General features: G+C 40.6%; 1 protein-coding gene across 1 annotated transcript in view; it reads right to left on the bottom strand.

Annotated features, from left to right (window-relative positions):
- Positions 1-18,267, bottom strand: part of LOC124613155 (tyrosine-protein kinase hopscotch) — a 189,515-nt gene that overhangs the window by 11,648 nt on the left and 159,600 nt on the right. Inside the window, exons 15-16 of the mRNA XM_047141782.1 lie at positions 5,226-5,393; positions 4,973-5,142 (exon numbers count right to left, since the gene is read on the bottom strand). Of these exons, the coding sequence (XP_046997738.1) occupies positions 4,973-5,142; positions 5,226-5,393 (338 nt within the window). The remainder of the gene's footprint in view (positions 1-4,972; positions 5,143-5,225; positions 5,394-18,267) is intronic.

Genomic DNA, 18,267 nt, shown 5'->3' with positions numbered 1-18,267 from the left:
CTCTCAAAACCTGGCGAGCAAGCTACACCGCGATGCAGAGCGCCTCTCTTGCAGAGTCTGCCACTTGAGTTTGTTAAACATCTCCGTAACGTTATCACGGTTACCAAATAACCCTGTGACGAAACGCGCCGCTCTTCTTTGGATCTTCTCTATCTCCTCCGTCAACCCGATCTGGTACGGATCCCACACTGATCAGCAATACTCAAGTATAGGTCGTACGAGTGTTTTGTAAGCCACCTCCTTTGTTGATGGACTACATTTTCTAAGGACTCTCCCAATGAATCTCAACCTGGTACCCACCTTACCAACAATTAATTTTATATGATCATTCCACTTCAAATCGTTCCGCACACATACTCCCAGATATTTTACAGAAGTAACTGCTACCAGTGTTTGTTCCGCTATCATATAACCATACAATAAAGGATCCTTCTTTCTATGTATTCGCAATACATTACATTTGTCTATGTTAAGGGTCAGTTACCACTCCCTGCACCAAGTGCCTATCCACTGCAGATCTTCCTGCATTTCGCTACAATTTTCTAATGCTGCAACTTCTCTGTATACTACAGCATCATCCGCGAAAAGCCGCATGGGACTTCCGACACTATCTACTAGGTCATTTATATATATTGTGAAAAGCAATGGTCCCATAACACTCCCCTGTGGCACGCCAGAGGTTACTTTAACGTCTGTAGACGTCTCTCCATTGATAACAACATGCTGTGTTCTGTTTGCTAAAAACTCTTCAATCCAGCCACACAGCTGGTCTGATATTCCATAGGCTCTTACTTTGTTTATCAGGCGACAGTGCGGAACTGTATCGAATGCCTTCCGGAAGTCAATAAAAATAGCATCTACCTGGGAGCTTGTATCTAATATTTTCTGGGTCTCATGAACAAATAAAGCGAGTTGGGTCTCACACGATCGCTGTTTCCGGAATCCATGTTGATTCCTACATAGTAGATTCTGGGTTTCCAAAAACGACATGATACTCGAGCAAAAAACATGTTCTAAAATTCTACAACAGATCGACGGTTTTGCGCATCTGCTCGATGACCCTTCTTGAAGACTGGGACTACCTGTGCTCTTTTCCAATCATTTGGAACCTTCCGTTCCTCTAGAGACTTGCGGTACACGGCTGTTAGAAGGGGGACAAGTTCTTTCGCGTACTCTGTGTAGAATCGAATTGGTATCCCGTCAGGTCCAGTGGACTTTCCTCTATTGAGTGATTCCAGTTGCTTTTCTATTCCTTGGACACTTATTTCGATGTCAGCCATTTTTTCGTTTGTGTGAGGATTTAGAGAAGGAACTGCAGTGCGCTCTTCCTCTGTGAAACAGCTTTGGAAAAAGGTGTTTAGTATTTCAGCTTTACGCGTGTCATCCTCTGTTTCAATGACATCATCATCCCGGAGTGTCTGGATATGCTGTTTCGAGCCACTTACTGATTTAACGTAAGACCAGAACTTCCTAGGATTTTCTGTCAAGTCGGTACATAGAATTTTACTATCGAATTCACTGAACGCTTCACGCATAAACCCTCCTTACGCTAACTTTGACATCGTTTAGCTTCTGTTTGTCTGAGAGGTTTTGGCTGCGTTTAAACTTAGAGTGAAGCTCTCTTTGCTTTCGCAGTAGTTTCCTAACTTTGTTGTTGTACCACAGTGGGTTTTTCCCATCCCTCACAGTTTTACTTGGCACGTACCTGTCTAAAACACATTTTATGATTGCCTTGAACTTTTTCCATAAACACTCAACATTGTCAGTGTCGGAACAGAAATTTTCGTTTTGATCTGTTAGGTAGTCTGAAATCTGCCTTCTATTACTCTTGCTAAACAGATAAACCTTCCTCCTTTTTTTATATTCCTACTAACTTCCATATTCAGGGATGCTGCAACGGCCTTATGATCACTGATTCCCTGTTCTGTACATACAGAGTCAAAAAGTTCGGGTCTGTTTGTTATCAGTAGGTCCAAGATGTTATCTCCACGAGTCGGTTCTCTGTTTAATTGCTCGAGGTAATTTTCGGATAGTGCACTCGATGCTCTGTCCCTACCACCCGTCCTAAACATCTGAGTGTCCCAGTCTATATCTGGTAAATTGAAATCTCCACCTCAGACTATAACATGCTGAGAAAATTTATGTGAAATGTATTCCAAATTTTCTCTCAGTTGTTCTGCCACTAATGCTGCTGAGTCGGGAGGTCGGTAAAAGGAGCCAATTATTAACCTAGCTCGGTTGTTGAGCGTAACCTCCACCCATAATAATTCACAGGAACTATCCACTTCGATTTCACTACAGGAAAAACTACTACTAACAGCGACGAACACTCCACCACCGGTTGCATGCAATCTATCCTTTCTAAACACCGTCTGTACCTTTGTAAAAATTTCGGCAGAATTTATCTCTGACTTCAACCAGCTTTTTGTACCTATAACGATTTCAGCTTCAGTGCTTTCTATCAGCGCTTGAAGTTCCGGTACTTTACCAACGCAGCTTCGACAGTTAACAATTACAATACCGATTGCTGCTTGGTCCCCGCATGTCCTGACTTTGCCCTGCACCCGTTGAGGCTGTTGCCCTTTCTGTACTTGCCCGAGGCCATCTAACCTAAAAAACGACCCAGCCCACGCCACACAACCCCTGCTAGCCGTGTAGCCGCTTGTTGCGTGTAGTGGACTCCTGACCTATCCAGCGGAACCCGAAACCCCACCACCCTATGGCGCAAGTCGAGGAATCTGCAGCCCACACGGTCGCAGAACCATCTCAGCCTCTGATTCAGACCCTCCACTCTGCTCTGTACCAAAGGTCCGCAGTCAGTCCTGTCGACGATGCTGCAGATGGTGAGCTCTGCTTTCATCCCGCTAGCGAGACTGGCGGTCTTCACCAAATAATATCACGCCAATTGCATGCCACCCACACCATTACAGAGCCTCCAGCAGCTTGAACAGCCCCTGCTGACATGCAGGGTCCATGGATTCATAAGGTTGTCTCCATACCTGTACATATCCATTCACTCGATACAATTTGAAACAAGACTCATCCAACCAGGCAACAAGCTTCCAGTCATCAACAGTCCAAAGTCAGTGCAATGGGTCCAGGTGAGGTATAAAGCTTAGTCTCATGCAGTCATCATGGGAGTCCAAAAGCCCACATCAATGATGTTTTGTTGAATGGTTCGCATGCTGACACTTGTTGATGGCCCAGCACTGAAATCTGCAGCAATTTGTGGAAGGGTTGCATTTTTGTCACGTTGAACAATTATCCTCAGTTGTCGTTAGTCCTGTTCTTGCAGGATCTTTTTCCGGCCGCAGTGATGTCAAAGATTTTATGTTTTACCAGATTCATTATATTCATGATACATTCGTGAAATGGTCATACAGGAAAATCTTCACTTCATCACTACCTCGGAGATGCTGTGTCCCATCGCTCCTGGGCCGACTATAACACCATGTTCTGACTCACTTAAATCTTGATAACATAGCATTGTAGCAGCAGTAACTGATCTAACAACTGTGTCAGACACTTGTTGTCTTATACAGGCATTGCCAACTGCAGCACCATATTCTGCCTGTTTACTTATCTCTGTAATTGAATATGCATGCCTAGACCAGTTTCTTTGTCACTTCAGTATATAATCACAAGCAGTCTTTAGAGTGGTCAGTTATACAATCACTTCTTTAAATTTCCATTTGAACGTTTATGGATGGACAAAATATCATAGCAACCTGTTATATTTTATTAGACATATTGAAGTCCAAACACAAATTACAAGAAAATGAAAATTTATCCCACTAGTGTTGAGTAAAGCTATTTTATAATTCATTTAAAGCTATAAACTGACAACTGGACTTTAGAAGAAGATAAATACTTTTGAGGAACACATTCAGAAAAAGTAAGTACAGTTACACCAATTGTCATCTTTACATAAAGGTATTAGGCAGCCTACTGGCAATAAAAAATAAATTAAAAAATTAAATTAATTATATGGATATAATAGAGGGAAACATTCCATGTGGGAAAAATATATCTAAAAACAAAGATGATGTGACTTGCCAAACAAAAGCGCTGGCAGGTCGATATACACACAAACAAACACAAACATACATACAAAATTCAAGCTTTCGCAACCAACGGTTGCTTCATCAGGAAAGAGGGAAGGAGAGGGAAAGACGAAAGGATGTGGGTTTTAAGGGAGAGGGTAAGGAGTCATTCCAATCCCGGGAGCGGAAAGACTTACCTTAGGGGGAAAAAATGACTGTCCCTTTTTTCCCCCTAAGGTAAGTCTTTCGTTTGGTAAGTCACATCATCTTTGTTTTTAGATATAATTAAATTAATTAAAAATACACTACAATCACCCTCATGTTCATCTGTAAAATCAGTTCACCAAATTTCTTATAAACTCCCAGAACAATACAGAGTTGCTTCAGCTCAGCAGCGCCCTATATGAAGATTCATTCTGCATATGCGAACAAGACAGATAATTAATACGCTTTTTATCTGTAAAGACAACATGTTATCTCATAGCTTACACACAGATAATGTCCTCAGCAATGCCTGAACAAGAATAAATTATGACAGCAAATTAAATGCATATGAAAAATGGTATACCTTGGGGTGAAAGATAATATGTTCCATAACACCAATGACAGAAATGCTTGTTTCACTGTTACATTTATTTACAGTTGCTCTTCAGCATTAGTTTCTTGATGACTGGTTCCAAACAAACACATAGCAGATTTTCTCCTCTTAACAATTTCTGCTTCTCCTTCAATTATGGTATGTATCTCTTGTTTATACAATTCTCTAATGTCTGATTTCTGTGTGTGTTGCGCTCCTGGTGCTATTGTGTGTTTGTTTATTTTTACATAATTCAGCACAGTCTGAACCTCCCAATTTAAAAATGTGTTGACATCATGACATTATCGCAAATTCATATTTTTAAATACTATTTATAATGAACAATTCTTACCATTTGATGGGAAGGTCCCTGCTTGTTTTCATCTTGTAGTATCCACTGTTGCCTATAAATTGAGCAAGACCAAAGTCAGATATTTTGACGTGGTGTTCATTAGCGACAAGGATGTTTCTTGCTGCTAAATCACGATGAACTATATTCTTTGTTCCAAGGTAATCCATACCCTATAGACAAAGCAAACAAATCATAAATACAGTTGTGTGTCTATTATTTCAAAAATGTATGGGGTAAGAAGTGTATTTCATACTTTTGCAACATCTAGTGCAAATTTTAAAAGATTTCCATCCTCTAGGGATTCTTTATGTATCTTGAGGTAGCTTTGGAGTGATCCATGTTGAACGTATTCCATCACAAGACTAATTTCAGGTTCTTCAATAACTCCTTTTATTTCAACAATATTTGGGTGTTTCACAGTCTGGAAAACAGAGAGTAAAGAGTTACAACTTTATAAAAAGCAGTTTTAGTACCAATGAAAAGATATAGCATATATTATATAAGAGTAGGAGTGATCGCATGGGCCGATTATTTATTTCCCAGTGACATAAAGGATGATGATCATCATCATTACTACTCGTTTAACTGGAAATGTGTCAGTACAACATGGGATGCAATCTATTGAGAGATATGATAGTCTTATACTTGTTATATCACATGAGATAATATTATAATGGTTTATCACTAACACATAAGCTATTTGTATGGTGCTGTAATGTGTGTAGACATAATGTTCTAAACTTCAATGACTTACAGGTTAATTGCTGTGAACATACAGTGCTTTACACGATTAAGTTTCTGCACTTCCACTGCACTTTGTATAAAACTACACATTAAAGCTTGATATCCAATACCGGGTCAGTTCAAACCTATTTCTTTCCATATGTGCGAAAATTGTATTATTTAAATAACTGTAACATAAAGGCCAGGGCATTAAATATGGGGTAATGGTATATATTTTTCTCATGAGAAGCTATTTCAGTAAGATATTCAAATTTCGGTAAGAAACTATAACTTCATTTTTCATTTATTTATTTATTTTTTGCTTTGGCTTACTGTAAATAATAAAAAAGTGACAGTCAGACAACATTCTCATTAATAGGTTTTCAGTTTCAGTGAACAATTGGCAGCCCTCTTCTCAAAATTCCTAGGAACAACAATATAGAACGCATAGTAGTACTAAAAATGGCAGAAATCAAGATTTTCATACTGTCCAGAAAAACTCATTAACGTATGTATATCCTATAAAAACAGAAATTTATTGCCATTGCAAGAGAAAAAATGGTGAATTCTTACTGAGCAACCACACACAATTCAAAGAAAAACACAATTTTCTCTGACTTCTAGTAATAATAATACAGTAGTCTGACATGTGGCTGGCACTTCTCTCAACCACCTACTCCTGTTCTCTGGCTCTATAATATGGTAGTTTTCATTTTTTAGCATTATAACTGAGTTGCCTAGAAGCTAATGGAGTTAAGTGCAATTTCCAGATGTATGAAATTGAGTGTAGCATAAAATGGTTATGAATGTCCTCTGCCCACAGCGCAAGAAAGGTAAGTTGTAAGTCCAACAGGTGATGAGATCTAGTGTCAGAAATAAGTAATATGTCTCATTTCAACTTAATTCTCAATGGCCAGGGTAGGTAACTACATTGACCAATTATTATGCAATTGTTACTTTCCAATTGCTTGCTGCGATTCAGAAGGGCCAAATATGGATGCTGATGCTGACTCTAAACTTAACATGTTTCAGGACATTATATTTTCAAGCATGGGAAAATCACAAACCAAAGTGGATCAAAAAATAAATGAGACTAAATGCACAACTGAGCTTCATTGGTAATAGGTTTTGAGGTTAATTGCTCTGCTAGCAATGTACTATCTGATCTTCATTTTTTACCACTAATTTTCTTAATCTTTTTTTACATTTATACCTTTCCTGTGGAATAGCACTGTCATAGCACAGTGTCCTTATCTCCATTTATAAAAACTCTTGCTGCAATTGCCAATATAAATAATAAGGCCAAGGCAATCAATCAGATTAAGAGAAAGCAAGACCACAAAATGGATTGTATCTGCAAAAAGCTGGAGAGTTGCTGATTCATGTGAGAAGGCATAAAATTATGTCAGTTGTTTTTATTGTTTCCAGTCTCCAGAAAAGAAGTTATCAACACCAGAACTTGGCATTGCAAAGGTGTCTTGTGTACAACAACTGTGAACCTACAATCTCTGCATGCACAATCCAACTGAAGGGACAGCGAATACATATCTTATAACTGTGGAATGAGAGCCAGCTGCATGGGGCTGCCAAGAAATAAGTACTTACTGACTGGAAATTATTCTCATAAATGTCATACAGATTTTTGTGTCTTGAAGAAACTAGACGTCACTGTTAGCAACGTTTTAATGACACAGAACAATGACAACATGAAGTGCTAAATATTCCAAAATCTTTACTGCCTTAAGAATGGAAATGAAATACAAGAATTCAACAATCAGATATCCATTTTACATCTACCTGCCTCACAACTTTTTTGGATGTGCAGATCACCTATTTGTAAAAAGAGCTTAGAGGCCTTTTAACAACATATACAAGTAAAACACACACACACACACACACACACACACACACACACACACTTGTGTATTTAGCTACTGGGGCCCTAATAAGCCTCCCCCCCCTTCCCCCCCCCCCCCCAAAAAAAAAAAAAATGAATAAATAAATAAATAAAATAAAAAAAATATGCGGTCTGCACAGCTAAAAAGATTGGTATCTGCTTGTCTAAATGATAACACATTCACCACTTAACAGTCAAATGATGAATTAGTTGTCATTTAAACACATTTCACAAAAATTAGTGCCAAGTCTTTACATCTGTGAAATATCACCTCTTCTAAACCATGTACTCCTTTCTGTCACAGTGTGCCAGCAGGAAATGCTGTTATCTCTTATGACCAGTTAGGTTCTTCTCTTCATGAGGTAGAGTAATTTACCATAGATGTTTGATTGTTCAACTCTTGTGTTTAATTTCCATTTCCATTCTTAAAACAGTAAAGATTTTGAAAAATGGAAAATCCAGGACAGAATGTAACAATATTATGAACATGGTAGTTGCTATTCACCATACAGCAGAGATGCTGAATCACAGATAGGCACAACAAAAAGGCTGTCACAAAATGAGCTTTCAGCCAGCAAGCCTTTTGTTGAAGAAAGACAACAGAGGCAGACACACACATACACACAATCATGCAAACACTACACACACGCACATGACCACAGCCTATGGCAGCTGAAGTCAGACTATGAGCAGCAGACCACGACAGGAGAGGCAACCGTGTGGGGGTAACGAGGAGACTGGGTCAGAGAGAGCAAGGGATAACAGGGTAAGATTGGGGGACAGTAAAAGTGCTGCTAGTGGGAGCATGAAGGGACGAGGTGGAGAGAGGGAAGGACAGCTAGGTGCAGTCGGGAGGTTAGATGGAGGGTGGAGAAGAGAGAAGGGATAGAGGAAAATGATAGAAGTAAAAAGACTGTGTACATTGGTGGAATAGAGGGCTGTGTAGTGCTGCAATCGGAACTGGAAAGGAGCTACATGGGTAAGAACAGAGGGTTATGGGAACATAGGATATATTGCAGGGAGAGTTCCCACCTGCACAATTCAGAACAGCTGGTGTTAGTGGGGAGGATCCAGAAGGCACAGACTGTGAAGCAGTCACTGAAATGAAGAATGTTGTGTTGAGCGATGTGCTCAGCAACAAGTTGGTCCTGTTGTTTCTTAGCCACAGTTTTTCGGCGGCCATTCATGCAGACAGACAGCTTGTTAGTTATCATGCCCACACAGAATACAGAACAGTGTGTGCAGCTTAGCTTGTAGATCACATGACTGGTTTCACTGGTCGTCTTTGCACACTCCCACTAGCAACACATTACTGTCTCCCACCCCTACCCTGCTACTGCTATCCTCCCCCTCCCCACCCCAGCCTCCTTCTTACCCCACATATAGCGATATACCTTCCAGGCATTGCGCAATATCCATCCTCCTTTCACATAACCTGTAATATCTTGATGTAAGAATGTCAGTAAAGCTAAACACACTTGACAGTCTGCTAGGTTAATTTGTTCTTCCAGCTTGTCAGCTGTATTTCCATTCCTGAATCACTGCCAAAAACTTTATTTTTCACAGTTTTCGGCCACCCGATGTCATGAGCACTAAGTTTCTCCATATGACCCATGTTTGTAAGGATTCTTGTAGTTTTTCCTCTTCAAATGTCATCAATACATTAATGAAAGTAACGAACAATATACCATTGCCATCTGCACCTTGTCCCTGCACGCTCCCACTAGCAGCACCTTCCTCTCCCCCACACCTACCCTGCTATCCCTCCCCCTCCCTGCCCCAGCCCCCTCCATACCCCCACCTGGTTGCTTCTGCCATCATGCGCTGCTGCTCATAGTCTGACTTCAGCTGCCAGAGACGACAGTAGGCTTAATTCATAAAACATACTGTACAAGAAGGGGTGAAAAATATTTATATTTTTTTATAAAGAAAAGATTTGTACTTATTCACTTAGCTATCACAACCAGATGAAAACTCAGAATCGTGTAGTCAATGTTAAAAAGAATATAATTGGATTTTTGTGTGTGTCACCCACAAGAGAATCAATATCTGTTTTAAAACTGGTTAATTTTAGTATCATATCACCTACAGTTTCTCGAAAAGCCCAACAATAGTAACTCAACTTGCATTCGAGAGTCCCGAGTTCAGCTCTCGGGTCATCCATCCACATATTGGTTTTCTGTGGTAATCCAGATCGGTCCATACAAGTGACAGGATGGTTACTTAGAAGGACCATGGTTGCTTCCCTCCATTCCAGTAGTAAGAAATCCAAGCAAAGCTCCATCTCTCATAATCTTAGCTGTGGTAAAACACTAACGATCCTCCTTTCTTCTAATGTAAAGATATTTAAATGAGTAAAATTAAAGCGAACAATGGAAACTCCAGGTACGAATATCAACAATGTAGGAAAAGACAGATTGCTACTTACAGTAAAGAAGATATGTCCTGTTGCAGACAGGCACAATTAAAAGACACTTACATAAAGCTTTGGGCTACAGCCTTCATCAGTAAAAGGGAGACAATCACCATTCACATCACACATACAAGGAAGCACACCTCACGCACGCACGACCACAACTCCAGCATCTCGGACCATCTTGGTGCTCATGTGGGCATGAGGTGTGCTTGCTTGTGCATGGGAATGGTGTGGCTGAAAGTTTTATGTACGTGTCTCTTAATTATGCCTGTCAGCAACTTGACACGTCTTCTTTACTGTAAGTAGCAATCTGTCTATTCCTGCACTATCAAAATTAAAGCCAGTCATTTTTGTGAACACTTGTGTCCAAGAAAATACCAATTCAACACATTACAATCAGATTGTGGCATGTTAAGGGCTTATGTCATGGCCAGCCAGCCACGGTCTTGGGTCAGCCCTGTAGTGCAATATGTATGTGTGTACTCTTCTAGCTGCCTGGTGACACATGATATTGGTAATTTTCAATATAAAAGAATACTGGGAGTCCATCTTAGTAGCTTCTTCTGATCCATTCTTTCTGTCTGTTAAAAAATACTGGGTATATTTCGATACAACACAATGGATCATTTTCCTGTGAATGGTATAGTACAGCAATAGAGGGTTTCAACTCGATTTCATTCTGTAATCTACACTCCTGGAAATGGAAAAAAGAACACATTGACACCGGTGTGTCAGACCCACCACACTTGCTCCGGACACTGCGAGAGGGCTGTACAAGCAATGATCACACGCACGGCACAGCGGACACACCAGGAACCGCGGTGTTGGCCGTCAAATGGCGCTAGCTGCGCAGCGTTTGTGCACCGCCGCCGTCAGTGTCAGCCAGTTTGCCGTGGCATACGGAGCTCCATCGCAGTCTTTAACACTGGTAGCATGCCGCGACAGCATGGACGTGAACCGTATGTGCAGTTGACGGACTTTGAGCGAGGGCGTATAGTGGGCATGCGGGAGGCCGGATGGACGTACCGCCGAATTGCTCAACACGTGGGGTGTGAGGTCTCCACAGTACATCGATGTTGTCGCCAGTGGTCGGCGGAAGGTGCACGTGCCCGTCGACCTGGGACCGGACCGCAGCGACGCACGGATGCACGCCAAGACCGTAGGATCCTACGCAGTGCTGTAGGGGACCGCACCGCCACTTCCCAGCAAATTAGGGACACTGTTGCTCCTGGGGTATCGGCGAGGACCATTCGCAACCGTCTCCATGAAGCTGGGCTACGGTCCCGCACACCGTTAGGCCGTCTTCCGCTCACGCCCCAACATCGTGCAGCCCGCCTCCAGTGGTGTCGCGACAGGCGTGAATGGAGGGACGAATGGAGACGTGTCGTCTTCAGCGATGAGAGTCGCTTCTGCCTTGGTGCCAATGATGGTCGTATGCGTGTTTGGCGCTGTGCAGGTGAGCGTCACAATCAGGACTGCATACGACCGAGGCACACAGGGCCAACACCCGGCATCATGGTGTGGGGAGCGATCTCCTACACTGGCCGTACACCACTGGTGATCGTCGAGGGGACACTGAATAGTGCACGGTACATCCAAACCGTCATCGAACCCACCGTTCTACCATTCCTAGACCGGCAAGGGAACTTGCTGTTCCAACAGGACAATGCACGTCCGCATGTATCCCGTGCCACCCAACGGGCTCTAGAAGGTGTAAGTCAACTACCCTGGCCAGCAAGATCTCCGGATCTGTCCCCCATTGAGCATGTTTGGGACTGGATGAAGCGTCGTCTCACGCGGTCTGCACGTCCAGCACGAACGCTGGTCCAACTGAGGCGCCAGGTGGAGATGGCATGGCAAGCCGTTCCACAGGACTACATCCAGCATCTCTACGATCGTCTCCATGGGAGAATAGCAGCCTGCATTGCTGCGAAAGGTGGATATACACTGTACTAGTGCCGACATTGTGCATGCTCTGTTGCCTGTGTCTATGTGCCTGTGGTTCTGTCAGTGTGATCATGTGATGTATCTGACCCCAGGAATGTGTCAATAAAGTTTCCCCTTCCTGGGACAATGAATTCACGGTGTTCTTATTTCAATTTCCAGGAGTGTATGACCCTGATGACTGAACAGTGAAACCCCTGAAGCTCTCCATAATTTTTATCTTAACTTTAACCCCTGACCAGCGCTCATGGCCCACAGCCACACTGCCGACGGTCCAAAAGTGGGCTGCTGCCTATGGGTTGGGAACCACTAATTTAGACAATTTTACATGACTGATTCCTAATAATAAGAAAATTATTTTACAAGAATGCATAACAATTTGGTTCTTATTTACTGTGTGTTACCCTAATAATGATGTAAAACACACAAGCCAAAAGAGATAAGTGGAATGCTCTATTAGAGGTTCTCTGATCATGGACCAAGTAATACATATTCAGTGGATTTCAGCCTCTGGTATAAATAGTGTAAATAAAGTGGAAATCATATTACATATGAGATTAAATGTAGTCAATCAGATTGCTCAATTTTGTGCTTCATTTTCTCAAAATGCAGTAAACTGCACTGACCTTCCATGGCTTTTAGGCACCTCAGTTACATCCTACACTCACAACTTTTAATCCTGCTAAGATAAATGTTTTAATATACCACCTTACACTGTCTCCTACGCTGTTGACTAAACATTAATGCTTAGTTATCGGATAATAAGAGACTCTTATGCCGTTTGTTGGTGCCCCATAGAAAACAGTAAACCGCGCTGCCCTCTGCAGCATGTGTGTTGCCATACACTATAACAGCAATGAATGATGTGAATAAATGTGTGGCTGAAATTACTCTGTTGTGAAGTTCTTTAAATAGTGGTAAGTAGCAACATTTTGGTGCAGAAATCCAGGAATGTATGAAGAGATTAACTGCTATAATACGTTTAAGAGAAGTCCACATCAATGGAGAACATCTTGTATGACTTAAGTCTTGAAATACAATCAAGCCACACCACATTAAACCTACACAGACAGCAGAGGTATCTGTTAGCAGACAGCAAACATTCCTAATGAGGGTAGATGGATATACTGGATGGAAGTACCATTTCTTAGCAACAACTGCCACCCATTAGGAGGGTGATCAGTACAAATGCACCCTCACAATGATAGGAAGAACCCCTCATCACAACTGATTCAGTGATCACAATTCTTCCTGAATTGTAATGCTGACTACACTCGAACACTGAATGGTTTTTGAGAAATATGCATACATTTGACATTCCTACATTGGCAGACGAAACTGGACACAGTCAGCACCACCCAAAACCCTAGAAGGGCTGACTACACTCAATGACTAAACATTAATGCTTAGTTATCGGATAATAAGAGAGTCTTATGCCGTTTGTTGGTGCCCCATAGAAAACAGTAAACCGCGCTGCCCTCTGCAGCATGTGTGTTGTCATACACTATAACAGCAATGAATGATGTGAATAAATGTGTGGCTGAAATTACTCTGTTGTGAAGTTCTTTAAATAGTGGTAAGTAGCAACATTTTGGTGCAGAAATCCAGGAATGTATGAAGAGATTAACTGCTATAATACGTTTAAGAGAAGTCCACATCAATGGAGAACATCTTGTATGACTTAAGTCTTGAGATACAATCAAGCCACACCATATTAAACCTACACAGACAGCAGCGGTATCTGTTAGCAGACAGCAAACATTCCTAATGAGGGTAGATGGATATACTGGATGGAAGTACCATTTCTTAGCAACAACTGCCACCCATTAGGAGGGTGATCAGTACAAATGCACCCTCACAATGATAGGAAGAACCCCTCATCACAACTGATTCAGTGATCACAATTCTTCCTGAATTGTAATGCAAGTGAACAGTTCTACACTCGAACACTGAATGGTTTTTGAGAAATATGAATACATTTGACATTCCTAGGTTGGCAGACGAAACTGGACACAGTCAGCACCACCCAAAACCCTAGAAGGGCTGACTACACTCAATGACTCAATTTGCTTGATGGCACTTGAATACACGGCCAGACAGAAGCCTGAGAGAATTACACTGAAAAATGCAAATGTTCTTTTCAAAAGATGAAAGTACTTTTATGAGGAGCATGTATAAGGGATATAAAATTTAGCTAATATGTGGATTTTCCAATCTCAGCAGCTCGTCAACATGCCTATCATCAAACTGTATCCTCCCAGTATGGCCTCGATTCTGGGAACAGTTCACGGCTTCCATAGATGGAAATCTGATGTTATTGATTATGAACAAGCAAATATTCCTCCATGGATATCTATTGTTTCAGCTGATGCAAATGAGTGGACAAAGCAAATTTTGAAATCCAATTACCAGGCTAACTACACGATTATCATGGACAACCTTATTGCTTTTGCTGTAGGTAGCTCAGAGGTTCTTAATACCAACTGCACTGACTATCATAAGCAGATCCAAGGACTACAAGCAGTAGGAGAGGAAGTGTATTCTGATGGGAGAGTGTTTGCCCTGAACTATTATGTGCACTCCCATAAAAAATTTGTAAACACTGGCTGATCCATGCATGAAGGCAAAAGATCCAGGAAGGAAAGTTACACACCTCATGGAGTTTATGACAAGGAGGTAGAGGGAAACATCATTACACACAAGATATATGGACACACTGTTCCACTAGAGAACTATGTAATCACAGCATCTGCCTTTCACATGAAGATTAAAATGGAGAGTGACAAGAAGAAGAAATAACAAAATTCAGACCTTTTCTGTGTGTGCTGTAAAGAAAGAGGACACTGGGGCCAAGATTGCTGAAAAGTTGCAAGCTTACAGGTTAGAACAGATATCCTGAAGAAAATGAAGTGCCGTTTCTTATGTCTGAGATGTTACTCCAGTCAAATGCTGCTCAAAAAGGCCAAATAGTGAAAAGTTTTGCAGAAATTTTTTTGACAAGTTTTCTATATGTTTTTAAGGGTGTTGTATTCAATCTTTACAAGTCCCACCAAAATTTTTGCCCACAATGGATGAAAAATGGGGAAAAACATGAAAAATGGAACTTTTTTGGGTTTTTCACTTATAACTTGGAAATTATGCTATTTTCGGCAAAGCTGTAAATAAAGAGGATAAAATTCCCCACAAACTAGGTACGAGTGACATTTTGCCAGATCAACTGTATGGCATGTAGTGCATGTCTTGTCATAGTGGAGGGGTAAGATGTTTGTGAGATGGCACTGACATCCCCATCCTGACATGGTAAAGGCCTGTCCTGTGTGTTGGCCTTTCGCACTGGCAATTGTTTATGAGTTCACCCTTGGTTGGTTGAATAGAACATACTTGTGATCGGTAAATTCAGTTTAAATGTATAAAATAGCCATACTTGATGAGTTAAAAGTGAGAAGTGTGTTCTATGTGAGGGTGACGATGGAAGAAAAAAGCCATCACTTAGGCCCGAAGTGGCTTAAAGAATGTTCTTGAAGCAAATAAAAGAGGGAGGATGGGACAGCTGCCCTTTTGAAGGGCAAAACTGTGGGTAAGGTTCACGAACAATGTCGGAAAAAGTACACTAACAAAAGATTAAAGAGAATGAATGGGCAAGATAGTCATGCAAACACAGCTCTGTAGAAATAATCTTCAATGAAATGATGGTAATATGTGTCACTCAGGAAAAATTTCTCTCAAATTCAAAGAATAAGGACTGCTTAATAGAACTGTTACTGGACAAGTTGGCCACGGCAGGCATACCTTCCAAGCAAGATGTGGAAGATGGTGATACTCTGCTTGTAAACATTGCACTATCTTTCATCCCCACACATTCAACTGTAGTTGTTGCAGAAGACTTGGATGTTCTTGTCACTCTAACAGGCCTCAATCAATTACGTAATGCATTATTGATAAAACCAGGGAGGGAGAAAATCCCACAGCAGTTTTATTCTCCTTAGGGAATTGGCTATCCTGCTCAAGAGAATATCCTGTTTTTCTGCAAGCAGTTAGTGGCTGTGACACTACTTCTGCCAACAAATGGGCCTCCACTGCTCGAAGCTCTGCCTTAACTGTGACACAGTTTGTGAGAATGTCAGCTACCTCAATTTGCAAGACTTACAAGAAGCTGTCTTGGCAGTAGAGGAGGAGCAAGGAGACTGAAACGATGACTATTTACAGCAGAAAGTAAGCCATATTTCATATTGTTGTTGTTATAATTTCCTGTTGTGAAACTGACCACACTACTGTAACAAACACTTAACACTGGTTTCAATTTTAATTTATTATAATTATAATAGATAAATAATTATTTAGCTATTCTCAAGTGAAGATGAGGGCACTGGTGCATGAAGTGTGAAGAGAATGAAACTTCTTTCAAATTTCTTCAAAAATTTTATATCAATAATAAAACATAATATAATAATAATAATAATAATAATAATATACAACTACATAAATCCGTAATTATTGATACATGTTCAATCACCCGAAAGTTCCTAAATGCAATATAACATATACCGTACAGTTAAAAGGAAGTCACGCTTGATCAAGGTCCGTGTCACTTTCCATTTTTGACCAGACATAACGTCTGAGAAAAGAAAGAAAGAAAGAATAATAATAATAATAATAATAATAATAATAATTATTATTATTATTATTATTACCAAATGCCAAATAAAGCACAATTGTTATATCATTTAAATAAATTATTTGAACATCTTTTACCTGCAAGAGTGATGAAAGCTATCATTGTGCTGTTTCAATAAACATCATAGCATATTGAGAGATAAGGAGTCGAGTTTTGGTGGTGACACTCAAAATTACGCTAACTTCAACACGCACTACACAGCATATAGTTTGTCTGATGAAAAACGTCACTCCGATCTATTTTGTGGGAAATTTTATCCTCTTTATTTTCATAAATTGTCAACTTCACTGAAAATTTCTACGCTATAAGTAAAAAACCCAAAGAAGCCCCATTTTCTCGTAGCTTTCTTGCATTTTTGACCAATTTCAGGAGGCAAAATTTTGACAGAGCTTTGAAAATTTATAGAAAACTTTTCAAAAAACTTCTACAAAACTTTCCACTAAGAATCAGCATTTGACTGGACTATGTGGCCACAAGAAAAATCATTGCTTCAAATGGGGAAAGGCACCCAGTGCAAAATGTAAAGCTGAGCACCTAATTTATATCTATAATAGCTACCTCATGAAAATGAACAAGACTGAAACAACAACTTCCAACTTCATACATTTGCAAACTGTTTGAATGGATATTTGAGGACCAACTGGTAGGAGTAAAGTGACAATTGCCATCTTTGACAAATGGCATCAGTCAAGTTTTATCCATCATTCACTGATCAAATCTCTCCAACTCAGTGTCACTGGAACCACAACTCTGGAGATAACGACATCTCGGCTACTTTACACTTCATCCCTCTCAAAGAGCAAGGTTCATTTTGATATGTGGATGTTGAAGCAGTATTCCACCATACCAGTAGTGAGTTTCAAAAGGAGCAATACATTCTCTTTTCAACTGGCAGTGGCACAAGATGTAGGAGACAGGGCACTGAGGGAGGGTACATGGCTAGCAGATCATAAAGGAGACACTGTAGATCGTCCTATTGAAGTCCTGATCAGCAATGGAAAATTGTGAGCTTGGAAGAACCAATTAAGATGCCACCTTGATTGTTTCTTCTTCCCACAACCTTCAGACATGTTTTTTGTGCAAACAGAACTGGTACTGCATTTAACAAGACAACCATCAATTTCATTCAGCGCAGCTTCAATGAGATGTTTGATAAGTATGTGTGCCACTTTTAGAACTTGGAGACAATTGACATAACACAGCATCAAGAGTTCCAAGAGTTATACCACATGGGTAAAGGTTGCAGATTTGTATGCCTGGTTCAGAAGGAGGGTATCAACCACACTACTGTTGAAGAATCTCTTCACTCCTTATAAAACTGGTTGCCTGAGGATTGAGAACTGAAACTTATTTATCATGAAAACATGTCAAACAACATAAAGAAGGATCAAGTAGAACTTGCACCTGAGGACAATATAGTTGGAAATATATTTTGCCTGCCATACCATATAGTGAAAACACAAGGCAATGTAAGTCTCAAACAAAGGAATGTGTATGATGTATCACAGGAATCAGACTCTCCATCTCTGAATGATGCCTCAAAGCAAGACCAAATTTACTTGTAGAAATCCTCACATCCTTATCACTATTCCATAAACTACAGTGGGATTAGCATGTGATGTGGACCAAGCTTTCTTAAG

This window comes from Schistocerca americana, chromosome 4 (assembly GCF_021461395.2).
Source record: "Schistocerca americana isolate TAMUIC-IGC-003095 chromosome 4, iqSchAmer2.1, whole genome shotgun sequence".
NCBI lineage: Eukaryota > Metazoa > Arthropoda > Insecta > Orthoptera > Acrididae > Schistocerca > Schistocerca americana.
The sequence above is the reverse complement of the archived record's forward strand: the minus strand, read 5'-3'. Positions and strand labels throughout refer to the sequence as shown.